Source organism: Thunnus albacares, chromosome 10, assembly GCF_914725855.1.
Source record: "Thunnus albacares chromosome 10, fThuAlb1.1, whole genome shotgun sequence".
Lineage (NCBI taxonomy): Eukaryota > Metazoa > Chordata > Actinopteri > Scombriformes > Scombridae > Thunnus > Thunnus albacares.
The window spans coordinates 15536393-15555612 of record NC_058115.1 but is presented as its reverse complement, the minus strand read 5'-3'; the positions used below and the strand labels follow the sequence as shown (position 1 = coordinate 15555612).

Below are 19220 nucleotides of genomic sequence, written 5' to 3'. Positions count from 1 at the left end.
TGAATCTCTATGTTTCAATGTTGATCGCATTTTAAGCATTTCACGTGTCATTCAATGTGGCATTAAATGGCTGTTATCAGTTGAATAATTATGTTTTATGTTGTCACAATGCTGCGGCTAAGGTCTGGTTAGGTTTAGGCACAAAAAACCACTTGGTTAAGATTAGGAAAAGATCATGGTTTGGGTTAAAATGTGGTACAAGTGACTGGATGTTACAGTAAAATGTTCGGTGTCATCAGCTGAAATGTGGTTGAAACTCTCTGTGTTCCTTCCAAACTGACATTTCTTGGTGTAATCACTGTAACCAGACCACAGTCTTCCTCAGAATGAAATAATGAACATTAAACTTCCTAAAGGTTGCAGTATCAAAACATCTGTGGTAATAATTTGACATTAATATTCTCCATGTCGCACCAACAATAACAACAGTTATCTGTATTTTAGACTTAATTCAGTGGGATCTGTATTAAAATTAGAGCTTGCTGATGATTCTCTGATACACAGTGATATGTCGGTCTTTTTCTCTACAGGTTGCGGCTTCAGCAGAGCAGGCAGCCGTTCCATCTGCCCTCGTCTACTCTGACGTTGAGCCGCAGTTTGAACTCAAGGGGATGACCTTTCCCTCAGACTCAGCCAATGTTTATACCTCAGACAAACTCAACTTCCTCTGAAGGCCTTAATTTTGATGGGTATCCTTGTTGTAATATTTGGTGCTTGCATTATACATTCTAGTGTGGATTATGAATGATGAGTTGTAGATGTTACATTGATATATATTGTAGCTATTTCAGAAACATGTTCATTTACTCAGGCAAGTCACACACATTTCTAAATGTTTTAAAGAGAGTGATTGTTTGACATCTACCAAAAATATGAAACGCACCAGTTGCCTTTTCGTCCTGCATGTATCCACTGGAGAGTGGCACCAACGCCTTAACACCGCTGCACTGCAGTCAGTTAACGTAACTGTGTCAATACATTTTCTGTTATTACACTTTTACTTTTACACACAAGCAGTAAACTGGCTACAGTTGCAATGTGCCTATTTTGCATGTGTCTCCATTTTATCAGTCACTCTCACATGTACACTTCCTCCTTTTTGGAGCTTTAATGATTATTTATGAAGTAGATCTTTTTAATATATTTCATTTAATTTACATTTTTAATTGTTTTGGAACTCATGTTAGGGTTTATGACTGTTGTGTAAATAAGTATAATATGACTAATAATAATATTTTCTCTACATAGTTTGTGTGTAATGACATTGAACTTGTTGAATTTACATCATTTGAATATCTTGCTCTTGAGCTCAAAGCAGAATAATCAGTGCTCATCATTACAATATATTGGCCACCAAGATATTCATCACTATTTCTACAGGAATTCTCTGATCTCACTTAGTATCAAGTGTAGACATGATCGGTTAATCCTGAATGGAGACCTGAATATTCATATTAATAAAAAGAATGACTCCAAAGCTGTGGAGCTTGTAAATTTACTGGACAACTTTGAACTCACCTAACATGTAAATAAAGCCACTCATCAGCATGGTAACACTCTCGACTTAGTAACAACAACAGGTTTAAACATTGATAGTGTTTCAGTATTACCTCTTTCTGACCCTCACTGTGTGTTTTTGATGCCAACCTAACCTTAACAAAGACTAAAAGGGAATTATTGTTAAACAATAACTGTTAATGAGATCAAGAGAATCTGTTGGGTAGCTGAAAGAAAATGGAGGAAAACTAGACTCAAAGTTCACTGTAATATATACAAAGAAGCCATGAGTGCCTATAACAAAGCGATACGTCTGGCAAGAGAAGATTACTTTTCCAAGATCATTAGAGAGGATGCTGGGAACTCTATAATATTATTCTCTACTATTGACCAGCTACTCAACACTGCCCCCGACCCCCCACAGTTCTCTCCATCAAAATGTGAAGAACTCGCATTGTCCTTTAATAACAAAATAACCTCAAGTAAAGACAGTATTGCTGCTGATGTGAACACAGATGATCTCAGTAAATCTTATAAAAATGATGTAACCATGTAAAAATTCACCTGTATTACACTAACTGAGCTTTGCAAGACTGTCACTGAATGTAACTCCTCCACCTCATGTATTGACAGTGTACCTACAGCTTTTTAAAAGTGGGTGTTCGATAGTGTTTCAAGTTATGTCCTGATACAGGCCTGAAATTATTTTTTGCACACTGTTTTGCACTTAGGCACTGCTGCACTTCTTTTAAAATTTTGAATTTTACTTGATTTTATGCATTATATGTATTTGATTTTTAAACTTAAAAAAGTATTATAGCTTTTCAGGGGGTTTTATTTTCCATCCTATGTTACATTAATGTTTTTAATGTTCATTTAATGTCTATTTTCATGTGACGCAGTTGGTGCATGTAATTTCTTTGAGCACTTTGAGCTGCATTTTTGTATGAAAGGTGCTATACATAACGTTTATTATTATTATTGAGAAGCATAATATGAAGAGTTGTAAAATATTTGTGAATACATGAGAACATTTTGTGCTTGTATCATAGAAATTCTAACTTTAGGTCAGGTATATTAAAACTAACACCCTGCTACAATATATGGTTATCTGTATTTGTTCTTCTGTCTCCAAAAAAAACCACATACAGTTTAATTTACTTGCAGGCACCACCAACCCAGCATGTCACCACATAGCCAAAAGCTTGTCCAAGCATATAAATTCTTTCCCACCATACCAACTGGTTCTCAAGAGAAACTCAACTGAGCAGAAGCTAAAATGTGACTGAGTGTGTGTCTGAACCACAGGCGTGGACTCAAATGCAGACACTGACTCAATGAGCAAGTTCAAAAAGCCCATGTGCGGCGAGAGTGGCGAAACAGAGCCAGCACAGAGGGCACGCTAACCTCCTTCTCCAGGGTAGGGTAGAGAGAAGGTTGATATCCATAGGCGCGCAGAAAGGGGAAGAGACCAGACGGGGAACACGGAAGAGAATTGTGTGCATACTCGACCGAGCTGAGCTGTTTGCTCCATGTGTTGGGGCTCTGGGAGGCGAGGCAACGCAGGCTGGTCTCCAGCTCCTGGTTCTTCAGCTGCTCCGTCTGACTGTTGATTTGGGGATGGTGTCCAGAAGAGAGGCTGATGGATGCGAGGAGTGAACAGAAAGCCTGCAAGAACTGTATCACAAACTGTGGACCCTGGTCAGACACAAAGTTCCTGCGGAAACTATAGAGGCGAAAAACATGATGCAACATAACGACTGAGGGTAACTTGGGCAAGGGAACATAATGGACCATTTTAGAAAATCTATCCACCACTGTAAGGATGGTGATGTTACTTTTGGAAGGGGGGAGACCTGTCACAAAGTCTACGGAGATGTCTGATCAGGGTCAGTGTGGCAGGCTGCCACATACTCTGTCACCTCCTTCTCCATGGCCAGCCACCAGAATCGCCGTCGTATGATGAGCATAGTCCTATGTACTCCAGAGTGACAGGAAAACCAGGTAGAGTGGGCCCAGTGGATGACCTGTGAACGTAAGTCAGGAGGCACAAACAGATGGTTTGACAGGCAGCCAGCTGGAGGTTAATAGTGCACATTAGCTTTGTTGGCCTTTCTCTCAATGTCCCAAGTGACTGAGCTCACAACACACAAGGCAGGAAGACTGGGAGTAGTGTCTTTACTAGAGTTCTCAAAGGGAAACAAAGGGGAGAAAGCATCAGGTTTTAAGTTCCTAGAGCCAGGATGATAGAGCAGGGTGAAATGGAGAAGGTTGAAAAAGAGAGCCCACCTTGAGTTGAGCCTCTTGGCCGTCCTCAGGTACTCAAGGTTCTTATGATCTGTCCAGACAAGAAAAGGCTGTTTGGCCCCCTCCAACCAACACCACCTTAATAGTGAGCAACTCCTGGTTGCCAACATCATAGTATCTCTCTGAGGCCAACAGTTTGCAGGAAAGAAAGGCACGGGGTGTAGCTTGTTATCCTTAGCTGACCCCTGAGCGAGAACAGCTCCCACACCCACATAGGAAGCATTCACCTCCACCACAAACTGCAGGTTGGGATCAGGCAGCATGAGGACAGGGGCTGAGGTGAAGCTAGTTTTTAGTCTTTGGAAAGCGAGCTCAGCCTGGGGGTTCCACTGGAAGCTAGACTTAGAGGAGGTTAGTGCATGAAGGGGGGCAGCAACAGAACTAAAGTTTCTGATGAACTTTCTGTAAATGTTAACAAACCCAAGGAAACGTTGAACCTACTTATGTCTAGTGGGAATGGGCCAATCAACAACAACACTAACCTTTTCTGGGTCCATCTTGACCTCCCCTTCAGACACGATGAATCCCAGGAAGGACAGGGGAGCATGTGAAACTCACATTTATCAGCTTTAACAAAGACTTGGTGATGGAGGAGGCACTGGAGGACCCGCTGGACATGCTGGATAAGAGTTTGCTCATCAGGAGAGAAGATTAAGATGTCATCCAGGTAAACAAAAACAAACTCACTGAGCATCTCCTGGAGGACATCATTCACTAGGGCCTGAAAGACAGCTGGGGCATCAGTGAGTCCAAATGGCATGACCAGGTATTTGTAATGACCACTTGGAGTGTTAAATGGTGTCTTCCATTCATCCCCATCCCTTATTCCAACCAGGTGATAAGAATTTTGTAAGTCCAGTTCAGTGAAAACCTTAGCACCATGTAATTGTTCAAAAGCAGTGGAAATTAAAGGGAGTGGTTACCTGTTGCGGACAGTGATCTTGTTGAGTCCTCTGTAGTTGATGCAAGGCCGCAGGGTTTTATCCTTGTCGACGGGAAAGGAGGAAGGATGAATAATCCCTGCAGCCAGGGATTCTTCTACATCCTCATGGCCTGGGTTTCAGGAGCTGACATGGAATACAGGCGACCCTTGGGTGGTGACGTTTTGGGGAGCAGGTCAATGATGCAGTCATAGGGCAGAGGCAAGGCGTGGCACAGGCATTGCTAAACTAAAAATCTCCTTGAGGTTGTGGTAGCAGGAGGGAACCCAGGAAAGGTCAGGAAACTCTGGATCTGGGCTGGGAGAACTCTGAGAGATGTTAGGAGGTTGAAGCTCTGATGGAGAAGGTTGAGAGTCTTTAGGGCAGCCCCTCATACTGAGGCGGTGACATGCAGTTCACTACGGAGGAGAATGGGGGGAGAGCATCATTTCTGTTAAGGTGTGTCCTTGACTAAATGTAAGGGGTGTGGGTTTGTTAGTGGCTGTCCTCTATATATGTTCACTTGCACATTAGCCCTCCACTCAGAAACGTATTGTTATTCTTGTTCTTTCAGTTGGATGTTTGAGCTTCACTGTGCAGAATGATATATGTGCAGAGTTTGACACTGGAAGCCTCTTTACACATTCATCTGCTGAAGTGTAGTTCAAGTTTAGAGCATAATTTGTAACATTGTGGAAGCCCATCATGTGGTGTGGAAACTTGAAACTTCCAGTGTACATACAGTATCAGAAGACTTTTCTGTAAACTGTTTATTTTATTTTTTTGGCATTGTTATCAGATAGGGACGGTAGAGACGACATGAAATGAGGTGAGAGAGATAGGCTGTGACATGCAACCAAGTACGCTGCCGGATTTGACCCACAGACATTGTGAGTATGTGGCATGCGTCTTAACCAATAGGCTACCAGGGTGCACCCAGCAGTTAGTTAGCAGTTAGAGTTTTGAAATTAAGTATATTTGCGTATTCATAGATTTGGATTTCTTAATGAGGGAGAAAGAGTAGATGTCATTTTTAGGATTTTAACGTGGTAATTATAGGCTACTGGTTTTATAATGTCTTAATACATGTGAGGAGGGGCTCTATAAGGGATCACCGAAGTTATACCATTTCACCTTGACGGGGCCAATAAAGTCTTCATGACGACCCATCCAATATTGGTGAGACATTTCAATCAAAATGTGATCCTCATAGTGGTGATAACGTTATGAGGAGAAGTCAAGGGATACCATAAGTCGGATATAGGACCATAAATGTCTGTGTCAATCCATCTTGTATGTTGAGATATTTCACAGAAAGGGACAAATGGAAAAACAAAACAAATTGTCATCCCTAGAGCCCGGCATGGCGCTTATTTTGTCATTTCCGACCGTACTTAAACGCACCACGAGCATTGCGATGGAAACGCCCTGATGGGTGGGCCCAGACAAAGCCTCTCCCAACAAACCCCGTCCATAAACCGCAGTAACTAACAGTATAGTGCGGGTTGTGTACTTTGTACAACTTCTGTTTTAATGTTGTGCATATAGTTAAGGGGTTACTCTGCCAGGATGTGTCAGTAAAGTATTGATCAATTATAATCATATCGTGCGCTTAATTGTTCGAAGACGGTACATTTGTGTGACACTGGATTCGGGTTTTGCATTTTGAATCACGTCAGATGATGATAGTGTTGCTGTTGCTTAGTGCCTGTGTTTGTTTGGGTGAGTGTGAAAATGATTAATTCTCTTTTAGACTGCTTGTATGACTGTATCCTGTTGCCCTGAGTGTATAAATGATTGTAGGGATTTATAGTAACAGTATTTCTCTGGTTCTCAGTCAGGAGTAGTTTATGGTATCTGCAGTGGTGTAAACGTATGGTTAGTATATACAGGGTGCGATTTGTAAAAAAAAAAAAGAAATCAGAGAGGGGGACGTTTTTGAAAGTGTTTTATTCATGGAAATAAATCATAACCACAGTGGGCTTGTGTAGACTATGAAGCCTGTTAGGCTATTTCTTACAGCTGTTACAGTAATATTCATAAAAGCGATGTGATGTCAAGTTCACGCCTTATCCTTTTCTCATGCGGACACACAGGAGATGTGATCATATAGAACAAAACAAAAGGTTAAATGTAACATGCCAGAGTTAAATCCCCCAGCGCTCCTTTCAGCACTGTGGATAGCGCCACTCGGCCAGACGAGCCACAACACCTCATGTCATTCTCACTGTTTAATTCAACTCTATGCGCAGCAAACTTCAGTATTGAATAGAAAATAATCACAACATGCAACAGCAAAACGTGCTGTCATCATAAAAATAAACAGCCTATAGTAAATGCCTACTTGTCAAACCAAGAAAACAGTCTGTTTTGATGACTTCTTTTTCTGCTTTCCTGTGGAGGGGTCATCCGCGGCGTGTGGCCCCTCTTTTACCCACATCTCTGCAAATCTCCATGCAGTGAAGGAGGCAACCCCTGGTCCATTTACTGCGTCATCACGTAGCCCCTGGTCCATTTACTGCGTCTTCACGTGGCCTAGATGCCGTGTCATCTCTAGTGTCACTCATTGTCAAGTTCATTTCTGATTTTATAGTTGTTTGCGCTAGTGACTGTTCTCAACCTCTGCTCTCGCCTGAAACCGGACTTGATGTCGATTTGTTTTCTGATTTTTACATTTTATTTTATTGATGGACTACTTAACTATTAATCTGAGACCAAATTTAATATTTAAATTTAATAATTTATAACATATCATAGACTGTCACAATACATCATACACTGAAATAAATGTATAGAAACCTGTAGGTAATGTGCTGCTGTGTAATTAGCTGCTGTAAGGTTTTCAAACATTACCTGAGATTCTGTCCTTCTTTCAGTTTGTGGAATTGGGTGACACAACCCAAGACTTTCATGGCACAGCCAACGTGATGCTCAAACGTATCATTAAATCATCTAAAAACTTCTATTTGTATTATTTTTCATTCCACTCCTGAACTTATGGCCAGATCTTTCACTATGACATCAGAGCTCACCTGTTTGTGTGTCTCTGTGCTGCTCAGGCTGCTGCTGACAGGATTTTCATAATGAAATGATGCCTGACAGTCACAGTTGGACAAGCTGTGGCTAATTTAGCTTCTAATTAATTTTCATGTCTTAATGACACATAAGCAATAATAACTCTGCTCTTGAACCACGTATGGAAAAGGGGAGAGATGACATCAAATAGTAAATATTTCTCTCACTAATTTCAAAGATTAATGTTTGGACTGATTACAGAAAAGTCTAACTAAGCTCAACTGTTACTGATACTGTGGTTCTTTTAAAAAAGGGACCAGATGTCTTAATTTGCTTTTGGGAGGAATTTTCACCAACAGTAATAAAGTTGTTTAATTAAACAGCATGTCTGAACCACAGTCACAAATTAGCTAACGACACCTAATGCCTGAGATTAAATATAATATCAAATGACCTTAGTTTTGCCCAGTGAAGTCATTTTCAATTCTGTGACATTTGAAAGGTTTAAACTATAAATACTAAGCGCTTCAGCTTCTCCACTTCACTGACTCCATTATTGCTGCTGGCCTGCTGCTTGTCATAAATGCATACAGCTTGAAGTTGAGGGTTGTCAAATCATCAGGTTGAGTATGCCCCATATCCTGCTCTTTCACTCTGTATCATAATAGCGCACTTTTTTGCAGAACACTAACAAACCTGGCAACTCTAGAGATCTTACTGTAAACAGTAAGGTTTACATTAAGGGTAGGGTTGGTAGGTAGGGACAATCCAGCAACATGTCCTTACCATCCATATCCTGGTTTAAATGAGTGGACTGAGTATTCATACTATTGATATGGTGTATTATTGTGCCTTGGTTAAAGTGATTTTTCTTATTGCGAGAGCAGTGAATAGTGAACTGTTGCAAGGTTGAAGTGTGTTGTGAAGTGATAATATTGAACAGGATATGGTTCTGATATTGTTATCTAACTAACATTGGATCCAGATATTGAGAATTTAGTTTACCTATGGAAGGGTGCACCTAGTCAAAACAGAAAAGAACTCAGTGGTTCAAAACCAAAAGAAAAAGTGACAGAAGAAATAATTTGTTGCTAAATTGAAACTGACTTTGTGGAATTTAATTATTTACTGAACTTAAAGTTATTTTATTTATTTTGTTTATTTTCAAAAATAATACATGGTACCAGTTTATGGCTTCTTGTCTCATGTGGTCATTTAATGTTGCAGATAGCCATTTCTGCCTCCTGTCCAAATCTGGTATCCTCTGATTGTGGTCCAAAATTATTAAAATCCTTACTAAATAGTAGTGTTAGGAGCCAAGTGCTACATAAATGTAGTGGTGTAAAAAGTACATTATTTCCCTCTGAAATATAGCACACAATGGAAATACTCAGGTCAAGTACAATTACCTCAAAATTTTACTTACAGTATTTGAGTAAATGTACTTAGTTACATTCCACCACTATAATATGTAAAGGATCAAAGGGTGTCTGGGAATGCTGGCAGGTGTCCTTCCTCTTCAACATATATTCATCAGGTCGGTACTCATGTGTGTGTTTGTTTCTGTTTCCTCTCTAGGCCTCGCAGATGACAGTTATGTTGAGGAACAATATGGGAAGACGTACAGGTGGATGTTGCACAGAGACACTTGGTCACTAGAGTTCACCCCTAAGGGCAACTCAGAGGCCACAGTCTTGTGGACACGTCATGTTGAGAGGGGGATGAATCCCAAGTATCCACCCATAGAGCGCAAGCCGCTGAAGAGGATAGTAGATCTCCATTGGGGGGTTGTATATTACTACTATGAGCAGAGTTATTTAACCCAAGAAGACAGCGGCCTCTACACAATGAGAGACAAAGATAAGAAACTGCTGCATAATGTGACCATTGAAGTAATAGGTGAGGATCCTTATTATGCTCATTTTATTTCATTTCCATTCCTGGATCTGACACTATGGCTGTCACTCTTTTCTTGATTTTTTGGTTTTAAAGGATATGTTCACAGTTTTTCAAGTCCATCTTAAAACAACAGTTAGGTGCCCACATGAACACTGAAAGAGGTTTGCCTTGCTGTAATCGTTCCTCCTGTTCATAAAGGCTATTAAAAGATCCCCTTCGAATGCGCTTTCAATGCAATTGATGGGGGCCAAAATCCACAGTCCTTGCTTAGAGTAAAAATGTATTTAAAAGTTTATCTGAAGCTTATACAGTGCTGCTTGAAAGTTTGTGAACCCTTTAGAATTTGCTCTATTTCCACATAAATGTGACTTAAAACATGATCAGATTTCCATGCAAGTCCTAAAAGATAAAGAGACATCACTTAAACAAATGAGACAAAAACCTTACACCTGTTCATTTATTTATTGAGGAAAATAATCCAATTTTCCATATTTGTGCGTGGCAAAAGTATGTGAAACTTTATCAATTCATTTGAAGGGGAAATTGGAGTCAGGTGTTTCAATCAATGGGATGACAATCAAGTGTGAGTTTAGGAGGCCCTACCTTATTTAAAGAAGAGAAATCTGGGTCTTCACTATTAAGTCTGAGCTTCACCACACAGGTTTGTGGAAGTGTGTCATGGCTCTAACAAAGGAGATTTCTGAGGACTTTAGAAGAAGAGTTGCTGATCTCACCAGGCTGGAAAGAGTTACAAAAACATTTCTAAAGAGTTTGGACTCCACCAGTTGACTGTCAGGCAAATTGTGTAGAAATGGAAGACATCAAACCATCAGACACCATTATTACACTCCCCAGGAGTGGCTGAACAACAAAGATCACACCAAGAGCAGACATGTAATAGCTTGGGAGGGCACAAGGGATCCCAGGGTCATGTCTAGGAAAAAAGTTGCAAGGAAAAAAGCCACTTCTCTCCAAAAAGAAGATTGCTGCCATCTGCGGTTTGTTCAAGACCACGTTGATAAGCCAGAAAGCAATTGGCAAAATGTTCTGTGGATGGATGAGACCAAAATCGAGCTTTCGGTTTGAATGAGAAGAGAATGAGCAAACACTGCATTCCAACATAAGAACCTTATCCCATCTGTGAAACATGGTGGTGGTAGTATCATGGTTTAGGCTGCTTTGCTGCCTCAGGACCAGGACGGCTTGCAATCATTGATGGAGCTATGAGTTCTGAGTTGTATCAGCAAATTCTACAGGAAAATGTCAAGGTATCTTACTGTGAGCTGAAGCTCTACAGAAAGTGGGTCATGTAGCAAGACAATGACATTAAACACACAAGCCGTTCTACCAAGGAATGATTAATATTTTGGAATTGCTAAGTCAAAGTCCTGACCTTAATCCTATAGAAATGCCGTTGAAGGTTTTGTTCAAATTTAATTTAATTGGGTTCCCTTTATTTAGTTCTAGGAAAAGCTGTTCATGTTTAGGTCATAGTTATGCAGAAATAGAGAAAAGTCTAAAGGGTTTACAAACTTTCAAGCAGCACTGTATGAGACTTCAGCAGTCTGAGTCATATCAAGTGGATACCACATTTACCATCTTTTTAGCATCAAATTCCCTCTTTGTGTGTCCTCAGATAGTGTTTCCCTGTTGCGCTGTGGTGGAAGTACGAAAAGAGGGACTTTGGCACCAAAAAGACTAATGTTGAGCTTCATATTCACCATCACTTACATTGTAAGTGCAATTGCCTCATACTTACCATACAGACATGAGATGGGTATTGATCTTCTCAAGATGCCTCAAAATCTCAAACAGTTTCTTTAAGCTGACAACAGCTGCTATGTGAAAAACAAAACTAGAAACTTATACCCCCAATCAAGACTGCAGGAGACGTGTCTTTGATACAGATTTTGGGTGGAGAATCACTTTAAGGTCTTCTGTCTTGTGCATCCTCTCTTCCAGCAAACAAAAGGTCCTATGAGCGGAGTCCTGGAGAAAGCTTCAACTTCACTTTTGATTTTAAACCGAACTCCTGCAACATTTACTTCATCCCAGAAAGTCACCCCAACCTGAAAGGGTTTGAGACTGAGATAGTTCGTCAAGGCAGGCAGGAGAGGAAGGGCTCGGATGTAGTTAAATGCGTTGGGTTTCAGCTGTCAGAGCCATGTGGGATTTTGATTGAGAGACTCCAAAGTTCATGTGGTGGACGCTTTGAGGTCAAAGATCACAGTGACAACATGGCCTTGGTGGTGTCACTGAAAATGAAGTGTAAGTGTGTTTTATAGTCAATATCAGATGTGTTTTTTCATTATTGCCTTGGCATAGGAAAAATCTTACTTTTAGCTTCTTTTGTTTCAAAAGTTTTCACAAGGGTTTTTATAGTTTTCTCAGTTTTTAAATTCTCAATCCTTTGGTCTGTAAGTCGATGAATTGTCAGGAAATAGTGAGAAATGACCACTTCAAGTTCTAAAATCCTGAAGTGACATCTTTCTTCTTTTTTTGTGACGTGTGAATTTGATATTCAAAAGATTTTGAGTGGAGAATCAATTCAATATTTTCTGTCTTGTGCATCCTCTTTTCCAGCAAACACGAGGTCCTATGAACGGAGTCCTGGAGAAAGGCTTGACTTCACTTTTGATTTGGAACCGAACTCCTGCAACATTTACTTCTTCCCAGGAAGTGACCTTAAACTGAAAGCATTAGAGACTGAGATAGTTCGTCAAGGCAGGCTAGAGAGGAAGGACTTGAATGAAGTTAATTGCGGTGGGTTTCAGCTGTCAAAGCCATGCGGGATTTTGATTGAGAGCCTCCAAAGTTCATGTGGTGGACACTTCGAGGTCAGAGATCAGAATGGCAACAAGGCCCTGGTGGCATCACTGAAAATGAAGCGTAGGGTAAAACGTAAGGCAAGGATAACCCCCAGAGGTAAGAAGACAAACACAACCCCCCCCCCCCCCCCCCCCAATTCCTCCCATGACCACTAGATGGAGCCAGTTTTCATTTCAGCTCTTTTCTTGGATGGTTGTTGTCTTGCTAATCTTTGAATAGCATCAATATCGTTTCACCTGTGGGAGGTAATATTTTGACAGCACAGAATAAGTCTCTGTGTTTTTTATAAGGATATACACAAACTTTTTTTACTGTTAAAATGTGAATCATCTGGAGGGTGATCCATTAGCTTGAACAAAAAATAACAAATACTTCTTTGTAATATGTGAAAGTGTAAGATTAGGATTTTTGAGGAAAGAGGTCTAGTTTAGTCTCATTAATGTTAGATTTCTGAGAAAGTATTTACACCATCATCTAACACAATAACATAATAGCTAACCAACAGTAAGAAATGTATTATTATCAGTCTAAGAGGCTAACTAGCTGACTTTATGTTATGATGATAATGTTATAGCAGGCAATATTAGCTTGCTGTTGTCTAGCTTGAAGTCTTTGCTAGTGTAGGTTAAGCATCTGTGGTGATATGGTATATTCTAGCCTGTGTAAACATGTTGTTGTGTGTGTGTGTGTGTGGGTGGGTGGGGGATAATAGTGTGGCAAGTGTACTTTCGTACAAATATTTTGGAAATTATTTGTCTTCAGAAAGAAAAAAAAACTTGTAAAATAACAGTGCGCAGGTTATTTACATTGCTGAGCTTTAGCTGAGTAGTTACTGCAGTTGCCGATGGCCTGGATGACCTGAGTTAGAGACCCGGTGAGGGGACCTCCTTTGCAAAATAGTTAATTGATAAACATTTATTTCAGCACTTTCTTATCCTAAAATTAGAATTGCAACAAAAACAAAAACAGGATTTTTACACCTATTTCCATTTTTATGCAAATACAAATACAAATAATGGGCTCTCTGCACATCCTTAGTATGTGTATGTGTGGATGGGGGTATTTAAAGTTAAATTTAAATTTTTGTTGCATTATAGATGAGGCTCTACGCGAGGACAAGTAATAGAGGAACGTATGGGAAGCAGGCTCTAGAGGATGAACTTAAATGCATTTAAGATGGCGAATCACTGAAATCAGTGTCTTGGAAATTTGGCAGACCACCAAAAACCCTTCGTCGGCACCTTGACAAGCTGATGAAGAGGCCAGGCCATATTCGTCTGTGGAAAACGGCTGTGTTCTCTGCAGTCTTTGAAAATTATCTGGTGTGCCACATCCAACATATGGAGAGAGCTCTCTTTGGGCTAACATCATTGGACGTACGGAAACTGGCCTATGATTTGGCTACAAAGATGGGGATCCAACACTCATTGAGTGATGCCAAAAAAGTTGCTGGGGAAAACTGTTTCCTAGTAATCTGACACGCCAGATGATTTGTTACACAGAACCAACTGAGAGGTTGACCTTAGAAACTGTTTGGAAAAGGGCAGGCTGAACCATCTGTCTATCACCGTCTATCACTATCTCACCCTGCAAGGTAGCTGAATTTGCAAGATCACGCGATCACGTTAAAATCCTCATGAAAAGCTGATGGTCTGAACCACTGGTGGTTTGGACACAAGCGCATAACTTGAAGCCTGACAAGATGGATTCTTGCATGATCTTGTGAATCCAGCTGTCTCACAAGGTAAGATTCCTAACATTCAGGAAGAGAAATCTGTGCCTTTCAGTTTGCACCCCACAGGCCAACAGTCTTGCCTGGGCAGTGGGCTTCAATGAAGTAAAAGTTGGTGAAAACCTTCATTTTTAAAAATTTTTTGTACAAAGGATACAATAAAATATTACACAGAAAAAACTATTTATTATATTATTATGTTAAATTATGCAGCAGAGGAAGGAAGCCCAGAGGGCTTAAACAAAGTCCTCCCCTTCATTTCAACAAGTCATAAAAATATAGTGAGTCATAAAACAATATAACATCAAATAGACAAAAAAAAAACATGTATAGCAGAAAACAAGAGAAAAAGAGAGAAAAGAGGTGTAATACACACCCAATCACACAAAATTCTATTTAGATAAAAGATATTTTTAAAAATGTGTTTTAAACGTTATTAAAGGGGATGACGACTTCAAAGTTGTACTTTGAATTGAATTTCCAGAGATGAGGACCTCTAAATTTGATAAAAACTGATGACTGGAAATGAGACAATAAGGTAAATGAAAGTCCTTTGATCGCCTCATTGAATAAGAGTGAATGTCTGATGATGAAAGGAAAAAATTATGGCATGTATCTGGAAGGTTTTTCCTGTGATATATGAATTTGAACATAAACACACATGTTAGAAGAATATTTACAGAATAAATTGACAAAATTTTAAATTTCCTAAACAAAGGTGCAGATGGTTCTTGGCTAGTGGAGTTTCAAATCATTCCTAAAAACCTTTGGATTAAAAGTAACCGATTGAGGATGCGTAGCAGCCCAAACAATATTACAATAATTGATATATGGATAGATTAGACTATATTACAGATTTAAATAAGAAGAGGGATGAATCAGAGAACAAACTTTCCTCAATATTCCAATCATTTTCATTGACCTTTTGCAAACATGTTCAATATGTTTTTTCCAAGTTAGTCTTTCATCTACAATAACTCCTAAGAATTTATTAAATGGGACTTAAAACATTTCATTTTCATTAATGAATATTTTAGCATCATCTTTTAAATATTTTTTGTTTTTATAGCAAAATATCATAAAATTAGATTTTCTGACATTGACAGTGAGTTTGTTCATCCGAAACCATTTGGAAATGAAGGACATTTCGTTGTTTGCATGCTGGATCAGTACTTTGAAATCATCATGAGTAGCTATGAGATTAGTATCATCAGCAAATAAAATAGGAAAAAAATCTTTGCAAACCATGGGTAAGTTATTAATGTAAATCAAGAATAGAAGTGGACCAAGGATAGAACCTTGGGGTAATCCACAAAATAATTTTAATCTATTTGAGATGCAGCCAGTTATGGATACAAATTGTTCTCTATTGTTTAAATAACTGACTAGCCATTTGAGTGCAACATCCTGTAATCCATATTTGTTAAACTTGGAAATAAGAATATTGTGGTTAACTGTGTCAAACGCTTTGGATAAGTCTAAAAAGATGCCGAGTGCAAAATTTTTTTTCATCCTAGGCAGAAGAAATCTTGTTGACAAGCTGTAACAGTGCCAATTCTGAGTATTTTTTTCAAAAACCATATAGATGTTTGTACAGGATGTTGCTCTCAACTAAGTGCTTATGATCACCTGATTTGTAAAGGGGTATTACTTTAGCACCTTCATTCAACTTTAGCACATTCAGTTGAGCAACTCATGATTCAGTAGGGTGACTCTAAAAACAGCACAGTCATACTTCAAGTAGGCAACGTTGCCTTTCAGTCTCTCAGCTCTGAGTTGGGGCAGCAGATCTTTCTGAAAAGTCTTCATTAATAAAAAAGTTAGTACCCTTGAAGTTCTTTGCACGTTTCAGGATTTCTTCGTTATCCTTAAACCAAAGTAGTTTCAGTACAATAGATCTTGGATGTCCAGTGTGTCCATAATTTCCTATGTGATGTGCTCTCTCAATTTCAATGAGCTTGGGGTCAATTTTGAGGTGGTCAGAGAAAAGCTTTTTTGCTTTGCTCTCAGTGTCAGACCATGATTCAGATTTTGAAGACAGGTCATTAGACAAGTCATTAGTTGATGTTCGGTGATGTGAGAGACTCTGTTAAAGCTCTGATTTCCTCCATACTTTTCTCCTTGTTGGCATTCAAGTCATCCAAGTCAGCCAGAGTATATTGTAGACTGGCTTTAAGCTCCTGAATATCCTTAGATATGCTTGAAATATCTTTGACAAGACCATCAACATGGGAGATAGTAGAATCAACTAAAATTTATAAACATGACTTGTAGCTCTTTTCTTGTTGCTCAAGTAGTTCTTTGTAAAAAGTCTTCTGCTGCTCCAGCAGCTCACGAACCACAGACAGAGTGACAGGTCCTTCTTCACCTCTTCTAGACATTTTGATTTTTGAGTTCATCGAGATTTAGATTTTAGGAGCCTACTCTGAGGAGATAGTCAAGCAAGGCAGGTATGGAGGATGGAAGATCCCATAGGCCTGGACTGTCAATCCATCAAAAATCTCTTTATGCATTGATCATCCACACATTAGGAACTCTTCACCATATATTACTTGGAAATTTGATTAAAAAGTGTTTATATGATTTAAAAATATATTCAAATAGGTCCAGAAATACAAAAATATAATATAAATGGCTTGTAGCCAAAGTTCATGCTGCTGCCAGACATGTTTATGAAAACATGCTTTAGATGCTGAACAACATATTTCCCACCTAGCTGTGGAACATGGATCAGATAGGAGGCCAAAATGTCCAGAAACTGCAGCCTGTGGTTGCAACAAAAGGGGCTCGACAAGTCGGGAGGATGACGAACGCTGAGAGAGGATTTAATGTTACCACTGTCTGCACGATGAATGCTGCAAGGCAATTTGTTCCTCCGATGTTTATCTTTCCAAGAAAGAGAATGACCAAGATCCCAATGAGAGGGGCACCTCCTGGATCTGTGGGAAGAGTTTCAGATTGACTCAACAGCAAACTATTTGTGGAGTGGCTCACCCACTTTGTGAAGAACTTGAACGCCAGCAAGAATGATCCACACATCCTCATACTTGATGTGAACCACCCACATCAAACCTTAGAGGCTGTACATCTGGCAAGACATCTTGGCATAATCATGATTTAACTACTGCCTCACTGCAGCCTTAAAATGCAGCCCCTCGACAGGATCTTTTTCAGAAGCCTGAAGATGAGCTACACTGTAAAAAAAAAAAAAAATCGTAAAAAAATGGTAAGAAGTCTGGCAGCAAAAACACTTACTGTCAAATAACAGTAAAAAACTTTTAGTTATTCGACAGAGATTTATTTTAAAAATACGGACAATTACTTTGGACATTGTCTGCATTTTTACAGTCAAACCATTGTAAAATAAAAATAAAATCTCATTTTAAAACATCTCTAGAATGTTATACGAATGGATAAATCTGCATTAAAAATGAAAAAGACTGCAGAAATACCTTAAAATGACCTAATTTAAATGAAGACTCCTGTTTTCATATAGTAATCTTTGGTAAATTCATAGGAGTATTCAATCCATCCACAAGAACTCCCCCTCAAAATACAGATTTCTGGATGTAAAACACAGAAAAACTATGTAAAATTACATTCAAATTACTCTCCTTTAACACTCATTAATGGTATCTTGAGAGCTTTAGGCTTTTATTTTATGTGATTATCCAATCTATTTACAGTAAATCCCTGGTAAATGTTGGTTTTACACTGTACAAAAAAATAAGATCATGTGATAATATTTTCAAAAAACATAATTTCAGTAATCATTACTTTATATAAACATTATTTGACAGTAATTACAAGCAACTCTCCAGTATATTTACAGGCTTTCCCCATAAATGTATGGGGTATACATTATATAAACATTATTTGACAGTAATTAAAATCAACTCTCCAGTATATTTACAGGTTTTCCCATAAATTTATGGGGTATACATTATATAAACACTTTTTGACAGTTATTAAAATCAACCCTCCAATATATTTATAGGCTTTTCCCATTAATGTATCAGGTTTGGTTTCTATAAACATTATTTGATTGTATTTAAAAGCAGCTATCCAATATATCTACATACATTTCCCCATTAATGTATGAGGTTAACTTTATATAAACATTATTTGACAGTAATTACAAGCAGCTCTCCAATATATTTACAGGCTTTTCCCATAAATGTATGGGGTTTACTTCATATGAACATTATTTTACAGTAATTGCAAGCAACTCCCCAATATATCTACAGACATTTCACATTAATGTATGGGGTTCTGAATGTACAAAAACCAGAAGGTGTATGTAAAAGTACTATTATATCAACTTCTCTTACACTGAATCATTATATACATTTTTCTACTGCCATTTTACAATCCATTCAATGCAGATCCCCATTTAAGGTGTATGAGGTTTCAAGATGTTTAATAATGTATCATAAAATTGCCTTTCACTACTTGCTTTACAAAGTAATTCACTACTTTTTTACAGTGTTATCCTTAAAGTTTCAGAATTAATGAACCAATTAACAGCCATATTGAATTATAATGTGGGTCTGAAGCTGATCAACCCAATAAGAGCTCAAACAGAATACTTTACAAGAAAATATATATATTTTTTTCTCATTCAGATGATTTCAACAGACATCAGTGGAAGCAAAAACAGTTTTGTACATTTTATCAGGACAATGTCTTACATGTTGCATTATGGCAAAAGGGAAACTATGGCCAATTTAGAAATTCATACATATTATTCCCATGCTTTAAGATGGTTCTAAATGTTAGTGAACATGAACAAATCTCTCCCAAATCCAAAAATTATTTTGCTAAAATTCAAATTTGTGATGTCATCTGATAATGTCTGGAGCTTTTCCAAAAACAATGAATTGAGAAAGATGTTATAGATGACACTGAGAACACCCAGGGGGATGTTCTGAGTATACGGTAGGGTTGGGCTGATGGGCAATGCCATCGTCCATCGCCAACGGCTGACGGTCATCAACCACTGAGCCTCTACCATCATAACA

At 38.7% G+C, this 19220-nt stretch overlaps 1 protein-coding gene across 3 annotated transcripts in view; it reads left to right on the top strand.

Annotated features, from left to right (window-relative positions):
- Nucleotides 1–19220, top strand: part of LOC122991109 — a 48169-nt gene that overhangs the window by 19190 nt on the left and 9759 nt on the right. For 2 of the 3 annotated variants that reach the window (XM_044364745.1, XM_044364744.1), the window contains exon 7: nucleotides 531–2585. The exons of the other annotated variant lie outside the window; for it this stretch is intronic. In XM_044364745.1, the coding sequence (XP_044220680.1) occupies nucleotides 531–671 (141 nt within the window). In that variant the 3' untranslated portion in view covers nucleotides 672–2585. Of the gene's footprint in view, nucleotides 1–530; nucleotides 2586–19220 lie in introns of those variants that run through there. 3 annotated transcript variants of the gene reach the window in all.